A 21788-nucleotide genomic window follows, 5' to 3' on the forward strand; every position below is an offset into this window, starting at 1 on the left:
GAAAATAAATGAGTGGTTTTTTCCACACAAACAACATGATGAGGACAAAAAAGACTGAATGCACGGACAAGAAACATACCTCCATATTTCGTGGAGTCCCTTGAAGCTTTTGCTCCAGCATTGCTAGTTTGGTGTTGATGTGACCATTGATCTCACTGTGGATGCCTTCAGAAGGCCTCTGAGCACCAAGCTGAAGGTTCTTGGTTCTCAGGAGTTTCTGTAGCAGTTGCTGTCCAGTCTCAGATCTAGGGCCTTGAGTCCCTGGGTCTCCAGTCATGTTTCCAGCATTAATAAGTGTACTAGGGCTGTTCCCTGAAGTAACTGTCTCTCCTGTTGCTTCTCGCTTTATAGCCCCAGGATGAGCCTCTGCCGCACCATCACACTGAACCTCTCTGGGTTCCTGTTTAATGTTCTGTAGGGTAAACTTGCATAGCTCCCCTACTCTAGAGCCATGTTGTGCATGAGCAACATGGCTCTCTGTGAGCTGCTGTGACTGTTGCTGAACATTCATACCTTTCTGTGGACCATTAGGGATAAGTGAGGCTGTCTGAGATGTTTCACTGCCTGATGTCTGAGTTTCTACTTTCAGTCCTGGACAATCCAGTGGACTCTTGGTTCCAGGTGACCTGAGTGGGGATGCCTTGACTTGGCTGTATGGACTCCCCCTTCCAGCCCTACTGTCAGCTATAGAAGGTGAGGAGACATGGGATGAATGGGGTGAGGCCGGGTGGGCTGGGCTCATGCCAACGGGACCTCTTGGAGAATATGCATGGGATGGGGAGCCCTGCATGCGGCCTGCTGCAGCTGCCATTAGTGCTTGTTGGTTCTGGTTGGGAGTGGGTGGACGCATCACCATAGCTTGATTAAATGCGTGCCGTTGTGGATCCCCAGGAGAGTTGGCCAATGGCTGACGTGGAGATGTTGGCCTTATCATACGGCCATGGTCCATGGCGGAAGGTGGCCCTGGTACCTGACCTCTCATAATATGTTGCATCATCTCTCCTACTTGTGGCTGTTGTTGTCCAGGAACCATCATCCCCTGCTGTATCTGAGGGACAACACCAGGTTGTTGGCCCAACATGCTTGACTGTTGCTGATTGCCCACCGTTCCTGGCTTCCCCATGGCTCCATATGGCATCTGTTGGCCTTCCATCCCTGACATCTGCTGCCCTACCTGTGGCACCTGTCCTGGTGGCATGTGAGACCTTAACTGACTTTGCTGGGCTTGACCCATTGACATCCTAAGCATCTGTCCCTGTTGGAGCTGCCTCTGGGCAATCATGGCCTGGATGTGCTGTATCTGCTGGTTTGGGGGAAGATTGCGGAGCTGAGGATTCTGAGCAATAATAGCCTGTATGTTGACAGGATTGCGGATCTGTCCAGGTGGAAGCACAGGCCTTTGTGCCATCATCCCTTGCTGCTGGGCTCTTATCATGCCCATCATTGCTTGTTGTTTTTGCTGCTGGGCCATGAGAGCTTGCTGTTGTGGACTATGCCCCATCACAATAGGCTGTGGCTGGCCAGGATGGCCCTGGCCTATGATCTGCTGCTGCATGCTGGGATCTTGTGACTGCTGCATGGCATTTTGAGCTGTCTGCTGTTGTTGCTGCTGAGCTAAGAAATCATTTGATTTTCCTTCCTCTTTAACAGTTATCAAACTGGGCTTGTCAACACTGAGGGAACCTTGCCTCTGAAGAGTGAGTTGTTGCTGCTGTTGCTGAAGCACACCAGACTGTTGGTTTCCAGTCAAAACTGCTTGCTGCTCAGGTACTGACTGAGGATTTGACTGCTGCTGTTGGGCCATATAAACCTGGTTTTGATGCTGTTGTTGTAATTGCTGTCTCCCCATGTCAGTTTGATGATCATTTGCATTGCCCAGCTGGGTCATCTGATTGGGAGTTGAAGGTCCACTCTGCTGTGGCGGCGTTCTCGAATCAGGGCTGAGGATCCCACCCTCTTTGGGGCCTGAATTGTGGCTGTCTGTAGCTCCCTGTGGCTGGGGCGTGATACTTCCTGCTGAAGGCGAGGAGCCCATCTGTGGGGTAGGGGGTTGGGAGAGCCCTCCTTGCTCTTGGTTGGATTGATTGATCAACTGTGTTGGTTGTCTTTGCTGTGCCATCTGCTGCTGCTGAAGATGGGCCAAATTCTTTGCAACATTCTGCTGCTGTTGTTGCTGCTGCTGCTGAGATGCAAGCATGCGCTGGGCCAGAATGTTCTGTTGTTGTGGTGTCAACTGGACCTGGGGACCCCTGAGGCCAGGGTGACCTGGAGATCCAACCATTCCCTGCTGACCCATCATCAGCTGAGGCCTCTGTTGTTGTGATAGTGCAACTGGCTGGTTCCCCATAATCCCTGGTTGAGCTGCCATCATGGCTTGAGCATGGTTAATAGGCTGGCCGCCTGCAAGGTTCTGTGGTAGCGGAGCAACAGACTGGCTTCCAACCATCCCTTGTGGTACCTGCACCATGGTCTGCTGATTGGCCTGGTTGGTTAGCATTCCCTGTTGAGTGTTTACTTGTTGTTGGGCCATAAGTGGGTTCCCCATCATACCGGACTGTGGCTGAGCAATTAAGCCAGCCTGTTGATTTGGGTGTGGCACTGGTTGCTGGCCCATCATCACCTGCTGCTGCTGCTGCTGCTGCTGTTGCTGGAGCTTTGCCATCTGCATCCTATGCTGAAGCTGTCTTTCTTGGAGAAGCCTGGGGTCTGCGCCTTGCATTCCAGGCCCCTGTGGGAAGAATCCTGTTGGAGCCCCAGGAGGGCCTGGGGCCCTTACACCACTGGCTCCAAGAGTTGCAGGGAGCTGTGGTTGGGCTCCACCAATAAAGGGCTGCCCTTGGGGCATCCTTACAGGCATTCCACCTTGGGGCATCATGCCTGGGTGCTGGCCCATTACTGGTGTTCCCTGCTGGCCCATCACCATCTGGCCAGGTATCTTGGGAAACATGTGAGGGGGGCCCCCCTGGGCAGAATGGCCTTGGGTAAGAAGACCTGAGCCTTGCTGATGCTGCTGCTGCTTGCTTCTGTACTCTGCAATAAGATTGGTGTGCTCCTTCTGCTGCTTGCGTACCTAGAGCAGAATAATTATGAACAGATATGATTTTGCATATCAATATGCCAAGTGATTTTACTGTGGACAAGTTTGGAAACCTGATCTACACACCTGGTCAAGCTGTTTCTGAATTTTGCTCTGCTCTTCTGTAACCAACTTTAGTTTCTCTGCGTCTGCTTCAGCGAACTCCCTGCCAGCTTTCTTAGCGGTGCGTTGCTTAGCACACAGTGCCTTGCGTGATTTGCGGTGAACTCCAATCTGTTCCTCCAAAAATTTCAACTGCATTTGAAGCAACTGCTGGGTGTGGAGAAGCCATTCTTCATATTGGTGCTGTTCTGCATCATCTAGAACAGAAGAGGACAAATTAATACAGAAATAAAAGAGTATGGCTTTAGCAATATAATGTTTTTCCAAATAACTTTTTTTTTAATCAGAGGCAGTATTGGTAGAACATACTGATGATTCCTTGCACAAACTGGGGAGGGTTGGGTCTTGACTGGATGGGATCACTTGTTTCTCCCTCCTAAACAAAACAAGAAAGTATTTTTAAAAAATCAGCAACACAAGACTTCAAATAAAAGCAAATCAAACACTTCTAACAAGCAACACAGCATACCTTTGGAGGTCCAGATGGAAGCTGACCTGGATCTGTGCCCGGGGCTGAGGCCAGCCTCTGAGCAAGCAGAGAAACCTGTTGCCTGAAAAGAAAAGCAAACATAAAATGTTTAAGTATACCTGCACTGTACTGAGCAATAGTCTGTAAGGGTATGTTATTTCCAAACCATTGTACAAAAAAGTTGCAAATTACCATGTTGCTATCACCACCTGATGGGTTTTTTGTGATGGCATTTAACATTGGACAGTTAAAATGTGGTACTGCTACATACTAAATCCCCTCCTTTGGAGTAGGAGTGAAGAAATTCTTGAGAAAACAACAGTGTGTAACAAACACTTAATTCTTAATATCTGCCTCAGCAAACACTTGTGCCAATGTCCCTGCAGATCCTGTAGTAGAGATGTTCAGTGAATGTACTACTGAAAACCATCAGAATCAGTGCTGAGCATCGCAGCAGTATGAACAGTGATGTTCTTACTGTTAATGGAATTTTATAATGATCATAAGTGAAAAGCAGAACATTATGATGTCACATTGAAGTTGACTTTTAACCTTTAGGAGATAAAATGTAATCACTTTATCCCATGAGACATTTGTGTGGAATTTCGTCATAATTAGCACATTAATTTTTTAGTTATGGTCAAACAAGTGTTTTATGAGGTCAGAGTAACCTTTGACCACCAACTTCTAATGAGTTCATCCTTCAGTACAAGTGGAGGTTTGTGGCAGATATAATGAAATTTCCTCCAGGTATTCCTGAGATATCACATTCACAAGAAAGGGACAGACGCAAAGTCAAAGTGACAGTGACATTTGACAACCAAATTCTAATCAGCTCAACCTTCAGTCCAAGTGAACATTTGTGCCAAATTTGAAGAAATTGCCTCAAGGCATTCCTGAGATATCACAAGAATGGGGACTTACATACAGAACCAGAAAACCTAAAACCTCAGGCCGTGGCTGTCGCCAACACAGAGGCGTTACAAAAATGCAAATCAGTGTGTTTCTTTTGATGGTTTTATGTCTTTTTATATTTAATTCAAATGCACTTGGACTCAAGAACTCAGATAATCCTAGAACTAAAAAAAAAATGACAGTGATTTGCTATCAGAAAATGAGAGCTGTTGATTGTTGATTGTTGTGGAGTCATATAGGATTGCATTACACTGAAAGGTATAATTCCAATTGTGTCCGCTACTGGCAAAGTATTTAAACAAGAAGTGAAAATTAAAAGCAGCCCAAAATGGTGAATTGTTGGAAGTGCAAGGATAAAATGCTTAGATGTTGATCTGGCTGTATATATTTATACACGACAGGTGGCCAAACAACTTAAGGTCTCCGCAAAGCACAATACTGTTACTCTCTGTGTTTTTTAGAACTAAATTTTAACTGCATAACTCTTGTAGGAGTCAAAACCTACACCTACACCCACACTGTACAAGAAAAAGTGAGTATGCTAAATGGGTATGTTTCACTAGTGTTTAAAAAAAAAAAACAGAAAAAAGGTTGCTTCCTTTTTTCGAAACATCTCTGTAAACACAAGCAACCACTGACACATACAGGCAAAGGTTACTAGGTAACAGGGAAACAAGCCAATCTGCAACACCAGCACCTACAGTAGCTGTTCCCTCCCTCTGCAGAAGTTGTCCTCCATTCTGTATACTGTTAGACCTAACAAATTTACTGCATGCTCCTTGCTCCATGACTTGTCAACTTTTAATTTGATATGGCAAATTTGTTAATAATTGTCTGTTTACAAATCCAGTAGATACATACATACACCGGGTTTATATTATGTCTATCTGTATATTTGTATCCGCTCTGTTAATTTTCTTCATCAGTATTATCTACTGTGAAGTTGCCCAAAACACACTATTCACATTTTGGATTTTTTTTTTTTTAAATCAATATTTAACAAAACAACAGCCTGCATTAAAGAGACGTTTAAACATTTAAAAAGAGACACTGGCCCACAATCACTGTATTTATAGGGGGACATAATACCAGTGAATGTCTCTCTCTCTCTGTGTTTCTCTGCAGAGCATATGCAACTGTCTGTTGACCCTTTCTTTTCATGATCTCAGAACAAACACATACAGGAGGGGTTGAGTGGGGGGAGGATTTCCACTTTCTAAATGAAAAGTGGGTGCAGAAAAAAATAAATTCAACTAAAAATGCTAAAACTGGTCAAGAAATAAACTTTGGCAGTTGTTAATACACCTTGGTGTCCCCCGCTCTCTAATTAAGTCTATCTTTGGCAAACAGCAAACAAATATCTGTCGCTTCCATTTAAGTTTTTGTATGGATCTTAAAATGAACGTGAAACAATTGAATAAAAAAACATACTGGCCATGTGAATATGTATGAGAAGTTGATACAACAGAAATTACCTGTTAATGCCAGGGGGAACGACCATTGGATCCTGTGCCAATACTCTCTTGATACCCTTTAGTGCCACCATCTTTGCCTTGGCAATGGGATCCATAATGTCATCAGTTGCAAATTTGTCTAAGTCTGCAACAAAATAATAGAATAATTTTTTATTGTTATATTATGAAAAGAAGATGAAAACATTATCACAGTGACAAGCCATAGTCATTACCTTTATCTGGGAAGAAATTGTTGGCCAGAGGTGACTGTTTAACCACTGGCTGCGGCTGCTGCTGATGACTGAGACCTGTATGGATCCCTGGCTGCCCCATCCTCATCATGGCTTGCTGCTGGACCATGGCCATGTGAGGTGGAGGTGCCATTCCAGTTCCTATAAGCCTTTGCTGCTGCTGCTGCTGCTGCTGCTGCTGCTGCTGCTGCTGCTGCTGCAACATGTGCGGAGCACGGGGCACCATTCCTGGCTGAGCCATCATTCCTTGTGGTGGTGGGCGATGGTGGTGTGGCAGCATTATCTGCCCAGGTGCCTGTGGGTTCAGCTGTTGACTTGTGAGGCCAGGAAAATGAGGTGTCATGCCTCCTTGGTGGAGGGAACTGAGCTGTTGCTGCTTCTGTTGTTCCTTCTTCTCATGCTCCAGCAGATCCTGTATTAGAAGAGGCAGTTCACCATCTAAAGAGCTCTCTACCTTTGCCAAATCTACAGCAGGGGAGTGCTGTCCCCCTACATCAGGCAGCCCCAGCGGATCATCACCAATATCTGCATGTGGAGTAGCTGGAGGAAAGGGCAATCGATCAGCTTGGCTCGGAAGGGGGTATGGAAGCCCCCCTAATCGAACAGAACTAAGTGAAGCTGACTGGTTTTCTGGTTGTGTAGGCTTGGCTGATGGTGTGGTCCCACCAAGTAGCATTGACACGGCCTCTCCTATTTCATCTTTGACCACAGCCTGTCCTGGCTGCACCTGAGGGTTCAGACCTCTGTCCTCCACTTTGACCTTGGAGGTATCAGCAGTTTCTGCAGAGAGTGGCTGTTGGATAGCAGATCCCCCAGCGGTGACAGGGACTGCTGTAAGAGACTTCTGCCCTGGCTCCACTTTGGCTTTCTCTTCCACTTTAACAAGTACAGATCCAGAGGAAGATGAAGGTGCTTCACTTTCTGCCTCCACCAACCGCAGCTGGTCTGAGAAGACATCTTTAGGGTCTCCTTGGTCCAGCTCAGGGTCAGTGTAAGCCAGCAGGTCAAACTCATCACTGTTAAGCAAGTCGTCCAGATGTGGATCATTGGTTTCAAGGTTGTCAAGGTTGCCCAAGTCATCATCTCCTTTGTCAGGGTCCAAGTCAAGAGCCAAATCATCCTCATCCTCCACACCTGTATCACCTGGGGCATCCCCAAGCCCCTCCAGGTCAGGCTCTGGCAGCTCCTCACTGTTTTCTACCGTAGCAGACTGGGGCCCTGTGACTACACTTCGTTGGGGGTGCTGATGCTGCTCAGTGCTAGGAATGTTTGGAGTGGAAGTAGCTGCCTGGGGCTGCAGGTGGGGCTGTTGTGTTACTGGGCCTGTTGATTGCTGAGGCAGTAAATCTGACAGTCCACCCTGCTGTAACCCCAGTTGTGAGTCACTGCCCCCCTCTGTTTGAATGCCACCAGCTTGAGCTATGGGATGTTGCTGAACATAAGGTGCTGCCATCTCTTGTTCTGGGACAAAGAGACGTGGCCTGGGCTGGGGTCCACGGGGCATAAACTGGGGTCGTAGGGGTAGCCTCTGTGAGTTGTGTCTCAATTCAATGAACTGTGGTGGTGGTCCTTGACCCACTGGCTGCATGGTCTCTCCTCCATGTCCTGGAATCATGGTGTGAGGGTTACCCATTCCTTCCATACCATGGATGTTGACAGCAGGGTTGCGATTGTGCCTTATGCCCATAGTCTCCATGCCAGGCTGGGGAAACCTCCTTGGATCTGGGGTCTGGCCCTGCCACTGAGGAGGGAATGGTGGACGGGCAAACATGCCCTGAGGTCTGGTCGGCACTGGAGGCCTGAAGGAAAGAGGAAAAAATACATATATTTCAATTTAAACAGTGTTTACTGTATTACTCAATTTTTGAAGATGTTAAGGGCTGAAACTAATTTAGGGCGCTAATTGTTTCTTCTTCTTCCAAGTAATTTTTTTTGGTTGTTTTTTTGGACATAAACAGTAGCATTGAGACTGCATGTACAATTACGCACAAGGTGCACTGGATTTAGTGTTTCTAGCAAAACACTAATTTACAACAGTTGTCCACAGGAGGCTGTAAGATCCAGCATGTAGGATGTAGGGGTATCCATTGACACAAATGTAATATAGTATTTATAGCTGTGTTTCCAATAGCATATGATCACCTGAAAGTAAGAGTGAGTTGTGTTTTCATCATCTTTAATGAGCTCTTTAGAGTCCACTGTGTTGCACCGCCATCATTCTACAATAGCCCAGGAGGGACAAACCAAACACATGCTCTAGAGAGGACCTTTTTTGGCTGTTCTCACAGCCACCATAGGGGAAGGTGAGACAATGGGTGATAAGTTGGTACCAAACTGCAACCTCATTGCGGGATGCCACTAAATCCTACACACTGGTCCTTTCATTTAGGAATGTTTTTATTTGGTTATGTATGCAGCTACAGACAAGCTATTTAAACAATGGGGGGAAATGTCAAATTGTGGAAGGGGAACCAAGCCTTTTCATTTCATACCAAATGTGAATCAACATCAATGAGGTGTTTACCTTAGTGCACTAGGATCCATGATGGCAGGGGTTCCTGTAGGTGGTGGGCGAATGAGCTTGTCCTCCATGCCTCCGACAGCCATGGGCATCTTCCCTGTCACAGAAGCCTGAGCTCCAGTAGTAGTAGCAGCAACACGATCCTAATGGATGTATTAACATATATAACACATAAATGTAACATCCCTTTAATTTGTAATAATGGTAAATGGCTGCATTTATACAGTGCTTTTATCTAGAACCCTTAATTTTAGTATTTCAGGGTTTTTTTCATCTCAGCAGAGCAGGTACTTGCTGGGATTGTTCCCAGGCCATACAAAGGCTATCATCTTCATTGTTACATCCAACTGTTGTTGTCAAGATGTTACATTTGTAAAGTTTGTGGCATACTGTTATGGGTATGTACCTGTGGATAAGGTGGTGGTGCTCTGTGGGCCTTGTCTTGTTGAAAGGCTCCCATCTCTCCTCCAGACCAGCCAGGGGATGCACTTCCAGCAGCAGCTGCAGCCTCCTTCTCTTGTCTAATGGAATTTCTCTGCATTTGCTGTCTGATTAGGAATTCCCTCAGTCTCTGGCGCTAAAAACACAAAAAGCATTCATTAGCAAGATACCTGGGAGGTGCAGATAATAATTGTTCACTGGTTGGTACTTTGATACCTGTCGGTGTTTCTCCAGTTCAGAGGGGCTAAGGCCTACTAATGCAGGGTCCTGCACTGCTGAAATGTCAGGCATTTCTTGAGTGCCTGGCAAAGCTGGTTGATGAGGTGCGTCTGGAGGGCGAGCAGCTTGTAGTTCTTCAGATCCAGTAGGAGGTGGCACCCTGGAGCTGAAGCTGTCTGTCCCCATAGTCTGCTGAGTTTGTTGTTGTGGTTGCTGTAGCTGACCCTGTAACATCTGACTCTGCTGTTGGGTTATTTGGAAGCCTCCCGTGTTTGGGCTGCGGCTGAAAGTAGGAGGTGCTGACGGTTTACCAGAGAGGGGATCCCCCAGGGAACTATTGGTGGGATGGGGTGTAGGTGGCTGGTTAGGATGAGGTGAGCTTTTGTAACTTGCAGTTCCCTCTGGGGCAACAGAGGAGGGACGAGGGGGTTTGTGAATAGTAGCAAAAGGGTCTCTAGATTGAGGCCTTGAGGGTGGCTGAGAACAAGGGTCTGGCGACTGGAAACGAGGGGTAACAGGAGACTGGACAGAGTAAGCATCATTGGAGAGCCCACCTGGAGTGTGGGGGGACTGAGAGCTGCCCTGGGACTGTGGGCTGGAGGGCACTCTAGGGCACAGTTCCTGTTGACCTACAGGGTGTCTCTGGGATCCAAGAGAACAATTGTCACCTGACTGTGGTCTGGGGGTCAGTGGTGGCTGAGTGTGAGAGTCAGAGAAAGGGTGGGAGGGAGACTGCCTGTAGCCTTCAGAGGGGTGGCTAGGGGATGCTCCAGGATGAAGTGTCCCACCCTCCCCTTGGTGCATCCGTGGCGTCATAGGTGCCTTGAATAAACCATCTCCAGACTCCAGCATTCCAGCAGGAGAGCCAGTGGATAAGTCATGTCTTCCAACTGCAGAGGAGCGTGGAGAAGGTGCGCTCATATCAGCCCTGTACTGTCCTGTGCTTGCAGGTGAGGAAGCCACTGCAGAGGGTGATGGGGAAGAACCATATTCTGGCCGTCCCATCCCTTGCTGGTTTCTGAAAGGGTCTCCATAGTGAGTATTGTGGGGAGGCGAGAAGATGGGTGACTCCCCAAGCCCAGTACCTCTTGAATGAGGACTTTCTGGATGTCCTAGGGACTCCTGAGAGCCATGCTGTGACTGTGGTAGATGACCCTGTTGCTGCTGCAGCTGTGATCTGAAGTAGGGGTCAACCTGCTGAGCCCGTCTGGGGGTTCCAGGAGTTCCTGGTTGCATGTCAAAGGGGCCAAGACTGGCTGGCCGTCCCTGAGGAGGACCCTGTGGGCCGGAAGCAGAATAACCTGAGGAAGAGGCCTGCAAGGGGCTGGCCCCAGCATGGGAGAAGGGTGTGGTTGGGTGGGAGTGAGAATGGGGTGACTGAGGAGGAAACTTGGCCAAGGGATCTGTCCGGATTTCAGCTGACCCTGGGGTCTTAACCGGCCCATCTGAGAAAAAGACGGAGGATGACCCTGAATCTGGAGGGAAGGGAAATGGGCTTCCTGCAGAGCTGGGCTGGGAAGAGATTGACGTAGAGCCTGAAGGTGGCGGGATCTGCAGGTGTAAACTGGGCCGTTCTCCCTTTACACGGCCTGCATCTGTTTTGATTGGTCTGCACACCTGACTCTCTGCCTGCTGTCAGAATAGGAGAGCACAGATGAAACATTAACAATCTGCACCACAGCTCTAATGAAAGGTACCAAACCTTTCACTGCGTCATTACAAAAGGACAATGATATTTTAACACACCTTCTGTGCCTTGTTGATCCTCTGAGCTGCTCGGTTATCTTTGGCCTTTTGCTACAGAAAGAAATTAGACATTAAAATAAGAATTATAAACAATTTAAAACTAAAAACATAAGTTAATAATCAATAACACTTTATTTGATGGTAGAAACATCATACAATTTGTAGGATGAACCTGGATAATCCTGATGCCATTGTTCTCATTGAGTTTCTAATATGCAGCACCAGCCAGACATTTCAAATTTATGTAAACGTTTCCTGTATTTTGCTGTTTGGAAATTTATTCTACTTTTGCACAGAAGTGAGGGTACCATATGCTACTTGGGAGAACATGATCAAACACAGAACTAAAAGAACCTTGCGGAATTTAATACATTTTAGAAATTTGTTTTATATGGAACTGCAGGACACAATTGTTATATCAGATCAAGCTTTTTCTTCAAACAAGAAACAGAGAACCTACCAGATATGGAACCTTGTCAGCAGCTGACACCTTCCTCCAGATCTTCATGATTTGCTTACATCGACTAGCCCAGTCTGTGACAGGAGAAATGTTTAACATCTGCTTAATATCTAACAGTGATGTAAAACTTATTTTGAAAAAAGCTTTACTGTTTGGTCTAACAATGACTTGTAAATGTTGGTATGGTATTTCTTCCAAACTCACCTGGGTAGTCCTGTTTGAGAGTGGGAAAGTTGGTATTGGCATAAAGAACAGGGGAAATGGTTGAGAGTTCGCCCAGCTCCTCATCTTTCTCCCAGCGCTGGAGACTGCGCTGGTTGTAGGACAGCCCATCACCCTCTGCCTCAGTGGGGGTCGGTGGGGAGGAGGGGGTTGCTGGAGTAGAGGGAGTGGCCCAGGGGCTCTCCTCACCCCCATCTGGACTGAACAATCCTCCTCTGTCCCTGTGCATCAAAAAGGAGGGTATTCTTGCATAAAATAAAGGGCTTACATGTGTCAACAACAGGGACAAAAATCTATTCTACACTACACAAAAATAAAATGAAATTGCATCTGCTTTTACACTTTGATCTTCAGAATGAGTTGCTGCAGAACAATCAACAATTCATTATTGGGAAACAAAATGCACTTGGCAATTCAGTATTGGTCCTACCGCATATCAAAGAACGGTGACTGAGAGAGGCCAGGAAATGCGTCCATCATCCCAGCTGAGGGCAGGGACCCTGCAAGCAATTTTCAATGTTTGAGTCCCAATTCAAACTTTACTTAAACCTTACTTGCATATTTACATACTCCCTCAATTGTACGACAGACATGGTTTTAACTTCAAAAAGGTAATGATATGATCATCTGCAGGCATTCCCCTTGTACACACCTGAGAGGAGAGCTCTCTGCGGCAGAGCGTTACGACTGAGTTCTCCCTTACTGCCCTCCAATATGGGCTTCATGCCGCCCAGAGAGGAGCCATCTGACACTCCCAGAACCTTCCTGAAGAACTGCTCAGAATCCTGACTCTCCACCCCTTGAGGAAGACCTGTCATGACAAGGTTTCAAGTATGTCATGTCAAGCATGATGCTAACATCAGATACTAAATCAAATGCTAAGTTACTGTTCCATACTATATAAACCAAAGTATCATCTTGGAAGTACCTTCACTTTTTTCTGCATCAGAGTCATGAGGATCAGATGACGCCTGGTCCTTCAGCAATGAGGATGGTGCAGAAACTCCTAAAAATGTGCAATATTAAACCAACCTGCAGCTACCTGAAGACCATAACAACACACCAGTAGCAGTGTCCAAACAGACACTTACCTGCACCTTCTCCCTGAGCCTGGGGGTCCTCACCCCCTTCTTGCTTGAGAGGAAAATTATCTTTCATCACACGATCCTTGGCATCAGCTAGTGAGAAAAGCACAAAGGTTACACATCATGTACTAACCTTTTCCACACCCAGTGTCACAAACAATTTGCAGAGTTTCCATGTGTCACAGGTCAAGTTAGTGTTCTTACTCTCTAGGGGAGTAGTTTTGAGCCCTGACGGTGCTGGTAATGAAGGTCGGACAAGGCATGCGCCTGGTCTCATCACAGCTTTCTTACTCAAATCTATTAGTGTCTTCCCAAAGAAAGCCTCCTGCAGTGAATTACAAACATTTAAGATATGAACAGTATATCACTGGATATCACAAGTTTTTCAAAACATTTAAAGTATGGGGTATTGAGAGACTACAAACCTGGAGATAAGCTGGAAACATGTCTTCAAGTTTGCTCTTCTTCCGGCCCCTACGTTTCTTGGCCTGTTCCTCACCCTCCACTGGTTTAGGATCCATTATGTTATCTGTGTCAGGGTGGGGTCCTTTGCATATATAAGCATGAAATTCAGTTTCCCAAACAAAAAATTATGTAATTATTGGATGATGAGAAATTCAACAATCTGTTGTCACTAACCATCATCTATGGTTCTCTCTATTGGCTGTCCATCTAATGTAGTCTCTCCAGCCAGCTGGGCAAAAAATTCTTTCTTCATTCGCGTGTGACACTTCCTTTGTCGCACCATGAAGCCTCCAATTCCTAGTACCATTTATGAACAAAATATTTGTAAATATTTAATGGACTTCTTTGACATCTTTGTGGATTTATGAATTGCTTTTTAAAATTCGGAGTTGCTTACCAGGCCTGTAAGGTTTCCGTTTTCTTTTTTTGCTGTCCTCTGTCTCCTCTGCTCCTCCTTTGAGACCCTCGCAGTCAGCCATTCCTTCAGTTCCCTCTGCACCTGCATCCCTCTCAGGGCTCCCGGCGTTCTCCATCTTGGACTCACATTCCATGGGCTCCCCTACAGAAAATCATCAAATTTGCAATGTGTTAGATTAAAAAAAGATCAAAACACCATTGAAAATTGTTTACACACCAATGAATGAACGGAGAGTGTGCCAAACCTTTTCCCTCTTCCCCATCGCCTTCACCCTCCCTCAGATCGATTCCATCAGGACCTCCTTCACAACACAGTGTGCCGAGACGAGAGCGACGCTGCCGTCTCTTGTGCAGGGGAGACATGGAAATGCTGCGAAGCAGGGACATACCCGATTCCGTCAGCCACACACCCTCCAAACGGTAGAACTGGGGTTCTGCAAAGTGACAAATGCAAACCTGAGTGACTTACAATAAAACAAATAAAGGATGACCACACAGGAGACACTTGATACAAAAAAAGATGAATAAGCAAAGTCCACTAACCTGGCTCTTTAATCTTTATGGAAGCCATAATGGCTGACTCTACTACTGTCAACAAAGGCAAAAAGCAGGTATAGAAAGCAAAAGAAATTAGTCGTTAGCACACACAAGAATATTCTGAGTATATTCTTGAAAACTTGGTCTTTTTGTCTTCAGTTTTAAAACAGGGTTGTTCTGAGACTTACCCACAGGTTTTGGAACATATGGGGTGCAGGATGTGCATGCAAAGCCTTCATCAGAAGCTTGTTCCACCTCATCCTCTGTGTACAGACTTTCACAGACAGCATGGACCCATCTGCACAAGCACACAGAAATGCATTCATATGCATATGTTTCATATCAAATCACACAGCAAATCAAAGATGTTATGGAAAAATTCATGACATGAAAAAAACATAAATAATCCATTCCCCTGCTTGTCTTAATTAGCTGCGGTCTGTGTATGTGCGGCATGTGTCGTTCTAATGAGCAGCACCCACCGATCGCAGTACTGACACTGCAGCAGCAGCTCCTCCTCCATGAAGTTCTCCCTGCATACCGGACAAGTGACAAGGCTGGCACAGGGGCCACAGTGGGTGTAGTTGTTCTGCCACTCACAGTGGAAACCCGGGGAGTTGGAACCACATTGCACACAGCACACACACCTGCGCAGAAGTAGTACTCTGTAACAATTATACAGCTAATATGCAAGATTTAAAAAAAAAACACAGATGCTTATTTAAGTGGTGTAACATTTTTTTCTGTTGGAGGCAGAAGGATGGGCCTTTGGATTGCTAACGCAGGGCTGTAGCATGAGTGTTTTACATAATATGTAAATGCATTCATTTCCATTTGACCCCATTCAAAGCTCCAAGGATGAACAAAGCATTGTGCTCTTAGACTTGTTTTTTTTTTTTTCTTACCATTTGCACTTCCAACCACCCTTGGGAACATTGTGCAGGGGTGGGTCCAGGCAGTAGGTGTGATAGCTGACATCACAGTCATCGCACAGCAGCAGACGGGAGGGGTCTGAAGCCTTTCCACAAACCTCACACACAATACATTCCAAACAGCGCCAGCCCTTACGCAGCATTGTCTTGGTGATCTACAAAAGATATCAGGTTTAATCCATTTGGATTTACAAAATACAGTGATGGTTAAAAAAAAAAAAAAAGCGAAAGATAAAGTTATGCTTACTTTGCTGTTCACACAATAGGGATGGTAACACTGGGCACACTGGGCACAAGCCAACAACTGCCCCTCCGGACCTTTTCCAAAACTGCCGCACACAACACACATATCCTAAAACAGTGGAGAGAAAGTGAGAAGGAAATATAAGAGAGGAAACAAAGAGTCTATTTGTGTTGCACTTGAAAGTGACAACTGTGGTTCTACACACAACAAATGACTTAGGGTAATTAAAAATGTCACACCACAACAATAGCTGTACCTGGAGCAGGACAAATTTATCAGTGTTTGAGAAGAGAACCACTGTGTTCTGCATGGTGTCATCTTCCTCATCATCTTCTTCCTTACTTATTCCAGTGTCTGTGGTCATGCTCAGCTGTGGATTTGGAATGAACAGTTACAAACATATTGTTAAAATGTGTAATTAAATGACAAATTATGACAATAGTGATTATGACCATATTCTAGAAGTAACAGAATATAAAACAATATCTCAATGGCATGTAAAGTCCCAGCTCACCAAGAAGGCATCAATGCAAGAGGCCATGGCTTTGAGGCGCGACCTTCCACCACGCCCTCTCCCACCACCACCCCCTCGAGGTCTTCGTTTACCAGGAAAACTATTGCTTCGCCCCTATAAACCAAGGAAAAACGATTTCAATGTCAAGCCATGTTGTAAGAATGTGAAAATGACATCTTAAAAACAACTGTCTAAAGTAAAACTCTCCAAACATAAATACTCAATGGACATAGACCAACTTGTACACGGTTACCTCACCTGTTTGACCCGTGAGCGGCCTGGGGATCCTCTGCGTTTCACCTTCTCTCTGTCACTTCTGAGAGGTTCGAAGGGAAGTGAGTCATCAGTCTCAGTGAGCAGGTTATCTGTGTGTGATCGGCCAGCCGGTACAAAGCCAAGTTCCATAGCAAGTTGAGGGTCGGGGTCTCCTGGGGAGCCCATAAAGCCACTGCTGCTCTCATCTTCATGGCTCATGTTGGACATCTCATCCAGCAACAATTCTGGCTTAACCTCTCGCTCCTGCAGTTCCTGCTTTATGTCCACATTGTGTTCTTCTCCTTTCATTGGCTCATCATCCTCTTCTTCTTCCTCCTCCTCCTCCTCAGAGTGAGGTAGTAACCTCCCTTCCATGTTCCCAGCAGAGAGGGCCTCTTGTGTGTCTACTGACAAAGAAAGAGGAGAGGGAGACCGATGGTCCTGGCATGGACTTCTTTCCTGCTTTTTAGCCATGGTCAAATGCTCCGTCTTGTCCACAGAGGCAGAAGAAGCTGGTAACTTTGGTGGATCCTTACTGAATGGTTCTGTGATTGGCATGCCATCAGAGACACTGTTTAATAACTCTGCTGATACTTCTGGTTCCTCTGAAGGAGTGGTCTCCTTCTCCTCTTTCTCCACCTTTATGTTTTTAGGGCCCTGCTGTGATACTGGTGGTTCTACTTTATGGTTGCCAGACTGTGTCTCTGCTGTGGGGTCCTGGGAATGGGTGGCTTGGGTCACCTGGCTGACTGTCTCTTCTGCTCTCTCTTCATCAGCAGGCAGACAAGAGGACGCCTGTTCTTCTGTTGCACATTCTACATCTGAGATTAAGGAATGCATGGTTATTAGTGTTAACATTTCTAAATCTGTCATTAGTTACGATACACCATCATACAAATAAATAAGCACTGCTTTGTGTTCAGTTTCAAATATGTATGTCTACAGTGTGTCCTGTGTTTACCCATAGACTCGGGTGGAGCAGCAGGCGCCTCAGAAGTGAATTCCTCTGTTGCTACCTTTGGCTCTTCCTCCATGATCCTCTCTCCAACATCTGTTGTCTCAACAACTGCAGAGTCCACCCCTGAATACAAAAGTAGTTAACTTACATAGCACAATCTTTGACATAAACAAGTTAGGTTCTTTTATTAGTCCAATAAAACTAATCACTGGCATGCTTTGTAGGCTTTGCGTTACGTTGTGCCTGGCTCATTCTTACCCAAGTCCATGGAGGTCTCTTTGTCAGTTGTGGCTTCAGCCTGACCCCTCTCTGATGTGCCTCTCTGTTCTGGTGTCTCCTCTGATAAGTCTGTGTGCTCTTCTGTCGCCATGTCTGCATCCGTTTGGACTGTCATCTCCACCAACTCCATGTGTCTTTCAGTCTCCTCAGAGGCCTCTCTGGTTTGTATCTCTGCTGTGTATGGTTGAGTGACAGGCTGCTGCTGCTTGCAAAGTAGGCAAATGCACTTGGCTTCTGGAAGCTCCCCCACTAGAGCACAGTCACTGTGCACCCACCTAAGACAATTAAGAGATCATCAAGAAATATTTTATGGCAGTATGAGCTACAAGCCCATACATGAATGTGATTGTGCATTAAACTAACCTGTGGCACAAGCTGCAGCATTGCAGTGTGACAGATGGGTTGGCAGCTTTGCTGCATACCCCACACGTAGAACTGCGGTGACGTTGGCAGGCCTCACACACAGCATAGTTGTCAAACCACTGGGCCGAACCTGGCAGCACCAGACCACGGACACCACACTCCGTACAAACACGACACCTCTGATTACGCATTACGGGGATAAAAATGTAAAACTAATCAGAAACATGTTTTTAAAAAGCAGTCTTTCAAATATCCTGATAAAAAATGTTTTCTCACATGAATATTCTGTCTCAAAAAATTATGTGATTTGGCTTTTACAATAGGTTTCCAAGGTAAGGCCATCCCCTTTGTATAGAGGTGAATACCAAACGTGACTTACTCTGCATTTCCATGGGTCAGAGGGAAGAGAGTCCATGGCTGGCTGGAGACAGAAGGTGTGGTAGCCCTTGTCACAGGAATCGCATACCAACATTTTGGAGTCCTCTCCTGGTTGTCTGAGAAAGTTAAGAATCAAGACTGTCTGTGGAGATTCTCATTCATCCAGGTCATGGTACTTCTAAGGTTTTTCAAAAGGGCAACTGGACTTGTCTGAAGTTCTAGAAGATGTTTTGCCTCTCATCCAAATACCTGAATAAATACCTGAGACTTCCCACAAGTCAGTTAGAACTGAAGAAGCCTTTTTGGATAAGAGGCGAAACGTCTTCTAGAATGTACAGGTGCCCTTTCGAAAAACCTTAGAAACTCTAACAATCTACAGAGGTGCAATAGGACAAATGTCTTTTAAAAACTATTTAAAAATCATGCAAAGCATTAGGCACATATGAATCACTCGCATAGGGTACAGTTTTATTCACATGCTTGGACTCACCTGCAAGTCTGGCACACTTTACACTCTGGGCACTGCCATCCTGCCCGCTGGATGGGCGTGGCACCAATCTCCAGACAGGCCGCATGATAATGTTGGCCACAACCCGTACAGAACAGCAAGTCCATGAGCTCCCCCGCAGAGTCACACACTGCACACCAAGCCTCCTCTCCTGCTGTTAAAAAAAGACAAATGAATTTGTATTAGAAAAACAAAATCACATGAACATAATTCCTTTTTAGTCCTCGTTAGTTCAACATGAAAGTATCAAAGTCAATAGTGAACAACCACAAGGTAGGTAATAGTTAGAATAACAGAAAAGAGCATGAATATGTTGAATGGTAGGTTCCATGGTAGTAAAGGGGTGTGCATCATTAAGATTTTAACGCTACTACTCTTGCAATACAGCATAGTGATTTAGTACTTAAACAGTACTCTTATTGATTCTTTTTATTTTTTAAGTGAAAAACTAAACATATTAAGAATTGAACTAACAATGCTTTATTTTATCACATGTACTGTATAGATACTAAAATTCTTGAGTAGCAATTACAACAACATTGTTTTGAACACATCACTATTATAAACCATGATGTCACAGTTGAAATGTAAAATTAAATACAGCAAAAGAAAAAACATTTTGAACAAATCACTATTGTAGACTAAAGCTGTGATGATGGAAAAGGAAAACAAATCAAAATCTTAAAGTATACTCTACTGATTGAACCCTGACCAAAATACTCCACAGTTGGTTGGCAAATTAGCTAACGTGCTTACTTCATATGCTTGTTTTATAACAGTAACTTAGCAACTACACTGCCGAAACGTTATTGATAGCAGTAACATTAACTACAATCTGACGTGACCTGTCCTTCCGCCCGGGCTGAGTGCCTAGAGAATGTTCTGAAGCTGGAACTGTGAATGTCTGAACAACGGTTCGGATGATGCTCTGACCTTTTGAGACTGAATTTCTGAATGTTGCCATATTAATAGCAAAACAATGACCTGGCTAATGGTTACTTTTAACCATTAACCCATGTTTGTATTATTTATTGGTCTAGTGGTGGTCTGGTGATCCTCGTGGGATCCAGCCTGCTAGCATACATAGCATGCATGATTTGAAAGGGGCAACGAGAGATGAACTACAAGCTAGGCTGTAGAAAACTATGCATTTCTCTGTCTGTGCATGATGTACTTTTGTTAAATATTTGGAAAGACTGCTTGAGTTTCTGCCAATAGATACAAAACACTTATTGCGCTTGTTGCAATGAGCATTGTCAGCATCAACCCTAGTGAAGTGTAACCAGACTTCTGAAAGTTTATTTCTCTTCACCATTGTCACTAAGAGCAGGGTGTGTGTGTGTGTGTGTGTGAGTGTGTGTGCGTGTGCATATGCGTGTGTGTGCGTGTGCATGTGTGTGTGCGTGTGAGAGAGATTGAGTGAGTTTTATTTATATTTAGCTAATCATGATCTGTAATGTGTTCAGAGCACAAGCCTTATACTAGTAGTATGCACTGAGTAATGAAATAAGAATTTTGACAAAGATGTCTGGTTCTCTTACCCAACTCCTCTGCCTTCTCTATGTGCTCTGGACAGAGAAGGACCAACTGTTTCATGGACTGGAAGGATCCACTGGCTGCTGAGCAGGGGAAGTGGTAGAACCGCAAGCAGCCCTCAGCATGGCATCGAATGGTTGCACCCAGCCTTTTGCAGTATTCGCATAGCTGAAACAAACAAATCATAGCAAGTAAGATTTTGTGAAGGAAGCCGCTGATAACACCTATATTCCCACACAATACCATCGAAACCTAGTCTTCTGACAGTGCACTTACCCGCTGCGTCCCTGAGATAACGGCCTTATCCACGTTCTCCAGCTCCTCATTCTCCGTCCGCTTAACTCCATCCGACCACACCGCACACCAGTGATGAACCCAACAACCCCCTGTGCATTATAAACCCATCAGTAAAATTTCAGAACAAACTTCAAATCTGCATCTGTGTGTTGTATTTCTAGAAGATGGAAACTGCAATACGATTAGTGTATAAAAGCAATTAGTTATTGTACACTAATGACATTTAATAGTATATGTTTTGAGTTCAACCTGAGTCGTCAAAGAGTGCCGCCAGACAGGTGGAGTCTGAAAATCCAATGGAAGACAGGTCATCATTCCCGGGCTGAGGCAGTGGAGAGGCTGATGGCTTGAGGGTCGGCCGCTCAGAAGATGGCCCAAAGTGTCTCAGTTCCCGCTGTCCATGCAGGCTCCGCTCCACACAGTTACAAAGCGCACAGGCTCGAACGCTTTCTCTGCACAGTCACAAACAAAATTGTTTGCAAAACAATTGAAATCCAGTATTGGTGAAGCTTCTTAGGTGAAGACCACAACAGCTTGCAGAAAAGCCTTTATGATCTGACTGAAAAACTTACATAGGTGTGCTGGAAGAGGCTGCAGTAGAACCAGACACATCCTCAGCAGCAGGAAGGGCTTTGGACTCCTCCTCAGAGGAGACAGGCTGATTTGAAGGGGCATTGTCATCAGCTAGAGAATGGGGCAAAGGGGAGAGAAACTCACTTAAAGAAAACACTGCATGAAATAATGAAAATAAATTGCTTTCACCCAACTCATACTGACTTATCTGCTATGAGGAAATAAAAACATTCCAATCTGTTCCGCTCAATTGTGGTCATCTCTATTAAATTCTGTTTATAAACTCTGTTGTGGGAACGTGAAAAATCATTTTTTTTCCTAGACCATGTGCATTTCTCTTAACGAGGAAAGGCACATGTGATATTATTCATCTTCCTGTAGAATAGTGTACATTTATAATTCATGACATTAAGTGGAAATCAAATTAAAAATATACATATCCATATATTATTACCTGTTGGTTCAGAGTCATTCTCTTCGCAGTTTGATTTCTGCTCGTCCATCCCCTGTACTGATTCTGACCTCCTTAACAGAGATCTGTAATTTAAAA

At 45.2% G+C, this 21788-nt stretch overlaps 1 protein-coding gene across 1 annotated transcript in view; it reads right to left on the reverse strand.

Moving 5' to 3' along the window:
• kmt2d (lysine (K)-specific methyltransferase 2D) overlaps positions 1-21788 on the reverse strand; it is a 31246-nt gene that overhangs the window by 8848 nt on the left and 610 nt on the right. Inside the window, exons 2-40 of the mRNA XM_041944950.1 lie at positions 21693-21775; positions 21238-21349; positions 20915-21117; positions 20645-20754; positions 20374-20536; positions 18815-18986; positions 18326-18440; positions 17947-18125; positions 17563-17858; positions 17308-17427; positions 16350-17167; positions 16092-16205; positions 15834-15947; positions 15581-15685; positions 15307-15488; positions 14884-15048; positions 14590-14699; positions 14408-14452; positions 14110-14298; positions 13845-14006; positions 13622-13744; positions 13408-13529; positions 13187-13307; positions 12989-13075; positions 12826-12903; positions 12550-12708; positions 12328-12397; positions 11880-12118; positions 11676-11749; positions 11216-11266; positions 9467-11101; positions 9216-9386; positions 8813-8952; positions 6271-8087; positions 6059-6182; positions 3669-3750; positions 3509-3575; positions 3164-3396; positions 80-3070 (exon numbers count right to left, since the gene is read on the reverse strand). Of these exons, the coding sequence (XP_041800884.1) occupies positions 80-3070; positions 3164-3396; positions 3509-3575; positions 3669-3750; positions 6059-6182; positions 6271-8087; positions 8813-8952; positions 9216-9386; positions 9467-11101; positions 11216-11266; positions 11676-11749; positions 11880-12118; positions 12328-12397; positions 12550-12708; positions 12826-12903; positions 12989-13075; positions 13187-13307; positions 13408-13529; positions 13622-13744; positions 13845-14006; positions 14110-14298; positions 14408-14452; positions 14590-14699; positions 14884-15048; positions 15307-15488; positions 15581-15685; positions 15834-15947; positions 16092-16205; positions 16350-17167; positions 17308-17427; positions 17563-17858; positions 17947-18125; positions 18326-18440; positions 18815-18986; positions 20374-20536; positions 20645-20754; positions 20915-21117; positions 21238-21349; positions 21693-21741 (11907 nt within the window). The 5' untranslated portion in view covers positions 21742-21775. The remainder of the gene's footprint in view (positions 1-79; positions 3071-3163; positions 3397-3508; positions 3576-3668; positions 3751-6058; positions 6183-6270; positions 8088-8812; positions 8953-9215; positions 9387-9466; positions 11102-11215; positions 11267-11675; positions 11750-11879; positions 12119-12327; positions 12398-12549; positions 12709-12825; positions 12904-12988; positions 13076-13186; positions 13308-13407; positions 13530-13621; positions 13745-13844; positions 14007-14109; positions 14299-14407; positions 14453-14589; positions 14700-14883; positions 15049-15306; positions 15489-15580; positions 15686-15833; positions 15948-16091; positions 16206-16349; positions 17168-17307; positions 17428-17562; positions 17859-17946; positions 18126-18325; positions 18441-18814; positions 18987-20373; positions 20537-20644; positions 20755-20914; positions 21118-21237; positions 21350-21692; positions 21776-21788) is intronic.

The sequence above is a fragment of the Chelmon rostratus genome, chromosome 10 (genome assembly GCF_017976325.1).
Source record: "Chelmon rostratus isolate fCheRos1 chromosome 10, fCheRos1.pri, whole genome shotgun sequence".
Classification (NCBI taxonomy): Eukaryota; Metazoa; Chordata; class Actinopteri; order Chaetodontiformes; family Chaetodontidae; genus Chelmon; species Chelmon rostratus.